The following is an 8,069-nucleotide window of genomic DNA, read 5'->3' on the forward strand; positions in this document are numbered from 1 at the left end:
GTTAGGGAATCTCCCTGCAGATTGAGTGTAATGCCTTCCAAACCTTTGAGAATAGAAAGTGTTATTTCTTGTGGTTTGGTTGTAAAAATGAGGTTGGTTTTTATGAAAATTTGAATTCGTTACATTTTGGCATTTTTTAAAGTTTTCATTTTTAGCAGGAACAAAATGACGCTTATTCTCATTTTTATTTGGCTTCACATCTCTAAATCTCGGTTTCAAAGGACAATCTGCAACTAGATGTCCTAACTTGTTACATCTAAAGCAACATCTACTCTCCATTTTCTTGTCAAATGTTGGTTTGGATGTAGAGGCAGTGTTACCAGCCGTTCGTCTCACATAAGGTGGGACGTACGGATTGAGTGGAGAACTCTTTTTAGAAACTTCATTTTTATCTCCATCGGTGGGTAAACCTACCTTCTCTTTTGTCTGACCAGATTCGGACAACATATCCGAATCTGATGAGACTGGACTTGATACAGAAATATTCACACTAGAAACAGGCGAACTTGTTTCGCCACAGCTAACACTTGGTTCGACACTAGTAATTTTGATAGTAGTTGTCTGAGGAACTTCGAAATCAACAGATTTCTGAACACTTGGATTATAAGTATAATTGTGGTTAAAGGGTGGTGGAACTTCGTGATATCCGATTCCTCCCCTCTTTGCAGAGGTACCTGGATCACTCACGAGGTGATCAAGGATGGCCGAGGAATTCCTGAACTGCTCAAGTTTGCGGTTCAGTTCCACCACCTTTACCTGGTGGTCAGCAATCTGTTTATCCCGATCAGCAATCACTTTAGTTTTTTCTTCCAAAACTTCATAACTAAGATCAATTATTTCAATTTTCTCAGCAAGTTTAAGCTTTAAGCTTTGAATGTCTTTTTCACATGCTTTTATTTTAATTTTATAACTTGTTTCTCTTGCTTTTGTAAAATGGTGATCTTCTTTGATAGTTTTAAAGTCAGCATCTAAATGGACATACTGATCAGTTATTGTTTTAAGTTGCTCAGACAAATTCTCACAACTTGTACAAATAGTTGTAGGACTTACCTCGGAGCGATTATCTTTGTCATTTGCCATGAAAGCGGTTTCTTCTTCATTTGTTTTCTCAATTTCTTCAACCTTCTCACATTCTTCAGCTTCAGACTCAGCCATGTTTGCTTGCTCACCAGAACCACTTGGGCGTTGATTCCAGTTGTACTCTCCTGCCTCTCTGGTCAACATGGCATTTATCTCTCTGTTAACTCCTGAGTGTTGTGTAGGTCGACCTTGTCCACGTTCAACCCTCTCATTTCTGCATTCCTTGGCAAAGTGCCCGTACTGTTGACAATTGTAGCACCTTACCTTGGACTTGTCGAACCCGGGCCGACCACCAACGAACTTTCTCCCCGTTTTATTCATGAAACGCTTGACTCGCCTCACTATCATGGCCATTTGCCATTGCAAGTCCATCTCCTCCAGATCATCAGCATCGATCTGGTCATAATCCTCATCCAGAACAGCAGGGTCCACAATCTTCCCCTGGATGTAGTTTTCGTAGGAAGCAATAAATGAAGCATAGACTGCAAACTGCTCTTCAGCAGATTTTACACTCATAGGCATCTTGGTATAATTATTGCTTGATGCATTTACAGAAAAACTACTTGTGGATGCTTGAGGCTTGAAGTACTAGATCCTCCAGCAACGAAACATACATCACCATTCGTGTTTACAGAAACGTTTCCATCATGAGGAAAGTCGGGACCTGACTCCCCTTTTGAGTAAAAAGCTGCAGATTCAGGTCTCGAACTTGAGCCTGAGTTAATCTTTGCACCATACATACCAGGGTCTTGTATCTGGTCTGTTGGTGTTTCTTTTCGAACCATATTGAGCTCATAAGTTCTGAGCTTGTTTACTGCAGTTTCCAAATCACAGTTAGGAAAGTCTCTGTCTTCCCTCATAAGGACGGTGTACATTTCCCACTTCGGTGGGAGAGCATCGAGAAGCTTTTCGACGATCTCTTCTTCTCGGTAGGCAATCGAATAATTGCTAAGCTCTGTCATTAGATGATAGTATCTGGTGATAATATCATCCAAAGATTCATTCTTCAAATATTTGAAGACGGAGAACTGGGTCTTCAAGAGTTTAATCTTTGAGGCACGGATACCTACGTTCCCCTCGAATCTGTTTTCCAGAGCATCCCAAAGCTCTCTTGCAGAAGTGTACTTTCGGAACGTATGGAGAACTTCTTGAGGAAGTGCCATTGTTATCGCTGCATGGGCCTTGCTCTCGGCCTCATACATTTTCTTTTCTTCGTCCTCCATTTTACTGTACTTCTTCACCACGTCACGTCCTTCGTATTGCATGGTTGGAGGGACGTATCCATCTTGAATGCACACCCACATTTTGGCATCCTGATATTTAATGTACTGGATGAATCTATCCTTCCATGCCACGAAGTCTGTTCCCTTCATCAACCTCGGGGCCTTAGTGGCTGACCCTGCCTCAACTTCCATCTTGACCAAATCGGAGATGTTGATCGATGACATCCTTGTAAAACCTGAAAAACCTGAAAGAAAAAAAAAAAAAAAAAAAAAAAAGAAAATATTAAAACAGCTCAGTAGGCGAAGTTAAGGATAACTTCGCTTGAAGGTCAACTTCGCTGAACAGAGAACTTCGCTGAGGTCTTTAATTCGCTTGAATTGGCGAAGTTAAAGTTAACTTCGCTTAGCTCTGGCGAACTTATGAGTTGAGCGAACTTGGGTAGTAAGCGAAGTTGTGGATAACTTCGCTAAGGCGAACTTATGAAATCTGCGAACTTAAGTGTGAAGCGAAGTTGCGGATAACTTCGCTAAGGCGAACTTATGAGTTGAGCGAAGTTGTGGTTAACTTCGCCAAACTTTATATCTTCGCCAAAAACCCTAATTCCAGTGACGGCAACTTCGCCTGAATTCAACAACTTCGCCTGAAGATCAGCAAGTTCGCCCGATGAACCTGGAAGTTTTTCCAGATCTGTTTTCTTCAAACCAGAAGCTCCCGATCAATGCTAAGGCTTGAAAATGACTGTCAAGCACTAGTAGAACACAATCCCAACAAAAATACGTCTCGCGAATAGGTCAAACGAGACGAAACTACACCCGCGTGAAATCCCGAACCTCACAATCGAGCCGATGGCTCTGATACCAATTGTAGGTTCCTGGACGGATCGTACACGGGATGTTCTCTAACAACGCAGGTGCGGAATCCCTGCGTAAGTAGGTTACGAGTGTAGATATAGAATAACACAAGCAATGAATCAAACACGTAATATTATTAACCGAACACGTGACTCGTAGTCACTATTACAGACACTGGAACTAGCAAACACGTCTGCTTAAACTCGAACACTTGACTGAAACCCTAAACTCCTTCCCCCGACGATTCGGCTGTAACAATCAATATATACACGACAACTTCGCCACAGGCGAAGTTGTCTGTAACTTCGCATATTCAACAAGTTCGCCTGAGCGAACTTGTTGACAACTTCGCTAGTTACACAAACAAAAACATAATCAAATACACAATTACAATACAGACTCGATTACAATTACAAGACTATGAACTACTGACAAACATGTACCAACAAGAACGATTTCATCGGGACCGCCATATTCCGAAACAGAGGAGAGTGTGGCTGGACAAGAAGTGAGATGATGCGAGGCACCACTGTCCATCATCCACATTTGAGATCCCGGAGTAGAGGTGACGGCATTGGCAACAGGGTTGGACGAGTGATTGTTGAAGGTGATCTGATTATCTTTTAGAAACCTGGCGAGCTTTCGACAGTCACGAGTGTCGTGACCCGAGATGTTACAAAAGTTGCAAAACTTATTTGTACGATTACTAGATGGACCCGGTTGAAACCTGTTAGACCGAGATGGTCGCTGGGATGAGGCGGGTAACGGCGTTTGGGCATTCCGGTTTTGAAGATCGGAATGGCGGAAATGGTGCCGAACTTGTTGTCTTTGGGTTGCATTCGCCGTAGCAATGACGGGGTTAACGGGTCGGTAATCAATTACAAAATAAAAGTAACTCAAAAACAAACAAACATAAAAGCAAAAACAAGAAACAAAATCAAAACATATAAACCTTTAGTAAAATACAATTAACCATGCACAAATAAACCTTCAGTAAAATATGTTGACTGTCCACTTTTGAAACAAAGCTTTTTTAACTTGCTTCTATGCTAAACAATTAAAAAGAAAAAAACCTTCTTTTCCTTTTTTTCCTGGCCCATTTATTTCAAAGGTAACCCAAAAGCGAATATAATTTGAAGCCCAAATGTTGCTGAGTGCCACTTTATGCTTTTGACAGCTTGCCATATACATTTCCATAATGATTGAACAATATATTTGTTTTTTAAATTGATTTTCACAAAATAAATACAATCAGTCAATCACTAATCAGATCCTAATGTACATAACACTTTAAAAAAATGTAATCCGCATTAACAATATTATTTTTAAATTATTCGTTCAATATATGTTAGAACACAAATTCTCACATACTTGTCCAAATTGTTTATGAACTATAGGACTAACAAGTAATACAAAGTGAGCCGAACTGCTCATGAGCTACTCGAGATCAGCTCCTTAAAACTCGAATCTATTTGATTTTAAATGAGCCCGAGCTTTTACAGAAGCCCATTTCATAAACGAGCACGAGCCCAATTTTACATATCAAGCTCGAGCCGGCTCATGAGACTAATCAAGTTTTTCCTTTATGTATACTTTTATTTAATATATTTCTATAAAAACTATTATTATGTACAAAATTACGATATAATTATATATTATATTTCATATAAAAGTTACAACTGTAAAATGTAGATAAATAGTTATAAAAATATATATAAGAAACAATTAAATAACTATTAATAAATAATAAAACGTTCCGACTCAAAGCCGAACTCGAGTTTAAGAAGCTACTCACAAACCGAGCTTAAGTTTTAGCTCTCTTAAGTTAGAAAGAGCCGAGCTCGAGCCTTAATGAGCTTGGGCTCAGTTTGATTACACCCACTAACAAAAAGTGATGAGAAGGATATGGGTGATAAATGCATATAATGTGCATCAAAGTTAGCTCCAATCATTGATCAATGAGTTAACTGTTGACAATACTTGATAAAAAAAATATATAGTCTCATTATTATTATTTAAGATAGTAAAGCTACAATTAATCAAGGAAAATTACAGATTCTTCATTCTTGGTTGATCATACTTCTCGAATTCTTTGATGATGAATCATAAAATGTCAGAAAACTAAAATTAGGACTCCATTTTATCACTTCTCATATGAATAATAACACGATAAATGAAAGCGAGACGATGATATGCATCCGGTTGGTGTTTATTTGTTCGGATGGTGAAATTTGTTGGGGTGGTGGATTGTAGTAGTAGAATGGGAAGTATGGGAGGATCGGGTTGGGTGGTGGTGGAGCTGGGTATCCGTATCCACCTCCACCACCACCTCCCCCTCCACCTCCTCCAGCTCCAGGAGCTGGAGGAGGTGGGGAATAATATGGGAAATTGGGAACTGAGGGAGTGGCGGGAGGGGGGTTCCCGCCATAACTTGGTGGGGACTGGGAGGGTGGGGGTGGACAGTTTGTGTCCGCTGAAGGTGGTGGTGGAGGTTGTGATGGAGGGGGTTGGCATGGGTTTTCGCATTCGTCGCACATGGTGCAAGAGACTTGGTCTCGGGTTGTGGTGGCGGTGGCGGTGGCGGTGGCTGGCCGGAAATTATGGTTTCCGGCTATGATTAAAATAGTAAAGAAGAGTGAAATTAATGAAAGTTGAATCATTGGTAGGAATGTGGGTTTGAAAATGAAGCAAGGGATGGACAGTTGGGAGAAGTGGTGGTTTTATAGGAGGTCAAAAGTTTGAAATTAATTATTTAATTGTTTTTATGTCAATATATGTGTAATTTTATATGATATGATATGTTATTTATTATTTTTTGTAAAATAGTTAACTGCTATATGCAAATATATAGATTTGTAGGGTTGAGTTAAAATACAAATAAAATTAACATACAAAGCGTATGAAGTGAGTATTGAAAACGACACATTGGCAATTTGATAATTACGTGCATAGTTAAATTATGCTAAACCATAAAAGTCAACTAGTGTAGTTTTATTTCGTTATAGTATTTACAACTATCGTAATAATATTACGTTAGTTGTAAATACTATAGCGTAATTTTATTACACTAGTTATATATTGTGTTATAACATAATTACGGTATGTGCATAATTATAAATATGTCACTGCATCATTTCCGTCCCTCACATCGTACGCTTCGTACAAGTTGTTAATTTGTATTTGATCCACCTCAAATAGCACGTGAGATTTGAAATTCCCAAAATAACCCTTCAGATCTCACGTACACGTGAGTTTGTGAGATTCCCCGTGACTTTTCGTGGTCCAATCAGATTCTGCCAAGTGTGTTTCACTCCCACCTACCACGATATTTTTCATCCCAAATCTGTCGGAAACGTAACTTTTGACACCAAATATAACCTGAAAAAAAACCAACTTTAACGTGATGTTTCAAGTTGTTTTCATCTGCAACGTGAGTTTTCAAAGTTATGGTTTTTAAAGTTATTTTGAAATTCATCTCTCAAATGAATTTTGTAAATTTCAAAAAACCTAAAACATCTTCATCTTCATCTTCTTCATCATATTTATCACCTTCATCATCTTTAAGCATCTCAACCTCCATAACATCCACCCATACATCAACCACATCATCATACTTACTCAACACACCTTTTAACTCATCCACCATATATATCACCTCCTCATCCATCGCCGCCGCCGGACCTCTCCAATCACCCACCATCCCCTCCGGCATCGGCAACCACTCATCGGAATTCACATCATAAACAACACCTTCTTTACCACCATTAATTATATAAAGCTTCTCTTTTCATCCCACACCTATCTCACTCGCGACGACCACGGCGGCGCACCACCGTCGTGGTTTTTGAAGTGGGGGTCCGGTAGACCAAGTCTTGGTAACTGGGTTGAAGATTAATGGATGTGAAAGATGATTAAGGTGAATATGAAGAAGAAGATGTACAAGATTATGAATATGATTTTTTTAAAGATGAAATTCAAATTAAATTCATTTTTGAAGATGAATTTAAAAAAAAACAAAAACCATCTTTTTTGAAAACTCACGTCGGAGACGGAAACAGCTTGAAACATCATGTTAAAGTTGGTTTTCATCAGATTAGATTTGATGTGAAAAGTAACGTTTAAGAAGGATTTGGAATGAAAACTTGCGTGGTAGGTGAGAATGCATGACACATGGTAGATTTTGATTTGTTCACGAAAACTCACGGGGAATCTCAAAAACTCACGAAGACGTTGGATTTGGTGGGCTATTTTTGGAATTTGAAATCTCACGTGCTATTTGATGTTTTACCTCTCATGAAATGGGCTATTTTGATAATTTGCTCTATATAAATTGTTATATAAGTTGTTAAATGTAATTATGTAAATGAGTAAGTTAAGCAATTCACAAATGTAGATGATGAAAAGGTATAAAGAGGAAAGTGGGAGGCAGGAGTCGGTGGGTTGAAGTATACGCCACCATTATTTTCCACAAACACTTTAACTCCTTTCACAATTGAACAATCACACTAGGACGTCATAAACACATAGGCTTATGTATATTAATAATTTATATCTTGTTATAAAATATAAAGATTTTCATCGCTCTGTTTTTTCAGGCGGGAGGGTAATTTATTTGTTAGGGTGATTCCGGATGTCTCGAATTTTACTGTTTAGAAAAATAAAATAAAACCACGGACGATTAAATTTGGTAATTTTATTTATTCTCTTAGACGGTTAAACTTCATGTTAAGACTTAGTTAATTCGAAACCAAATTCTAACTCATAAAAAGGACTTAAAATACGATAATAATAGCACCATCAATTCACAATATCTATACTATATATAATGCATGAAACATGGGCAAATTAAGACACATATATTTTAAGTAATTCACAACTTGTAAAGCTTAAGGTACACCTTCTATAGCATGTAAG

The 8,069-nt window shown here is 38.4% G+C and overlaps 2 protein-coding genes across 2 annotated transcripts; both read right to left on the bottom strand.

The window, feature by feature from the left end:
* Positions 1–5,033: 5,033 nt before the first annotated feature.
* Positions 5,034–5,960, bottom strand: LOC143608115 (uncharacterized). Its single transcript, XM_077083298.1, has one exon. It carries the CDS (start codon positions 5,813–5,815, stop codon positions 5,306–5,308), a length of 510 nt encoding a protein of 169 aa, XP_076939413.1. The 5' UTR covers positions 5,816–5,960; the 3' UTR covers positions 5,034–5,305.
* A 673-nt stretch (positions 5,961–6,633) lies between these two features.
* LOC143608114 (F-box/kelch-repeat protein SKIP25-like) lies at positions 6,634–7,056 on the bottom strand (the record flags this gene model as incomplete). Its single annotated transcript, XM_077083297.1, has 2 exons — positions 6,634–6,936; positions 6,973–7,056. Coding segments are annotated over 2 exons (387 nt in total), but the record flags the coding sequence as incomplete, so codon positions are not given.
* Positions 7,057–8,069: the final 1,013 nt, after the last annotated feature.

Source organism: Bidens hawaiensis, unplaced genomic scaffold (genome assembly GCF_021521415.1).
Source record: "Bidens hawaiensis isolate Kalapana, Puna unplaced genomic scaffold, B.hawaiensis_p1.1 tig00098621_1, whole genome shotgun sequence".
NCBI classification, from domain to species: Eukaryota; Viridiplantae; Streptophyta; class Magnoliopsida; order Asterales; family Asteraceae; genus Bidens; species Bidens hawaiensis.

Excerpts from the sequence above, each read along its gene's own strand:
- LOC143608115 (XM_077083298.1), bottom strand. The coding sequence starts at position 5,815 with ATGATTCAACTTTCATTAATTTCACTCTTCTTTACTATTTTAATCATA.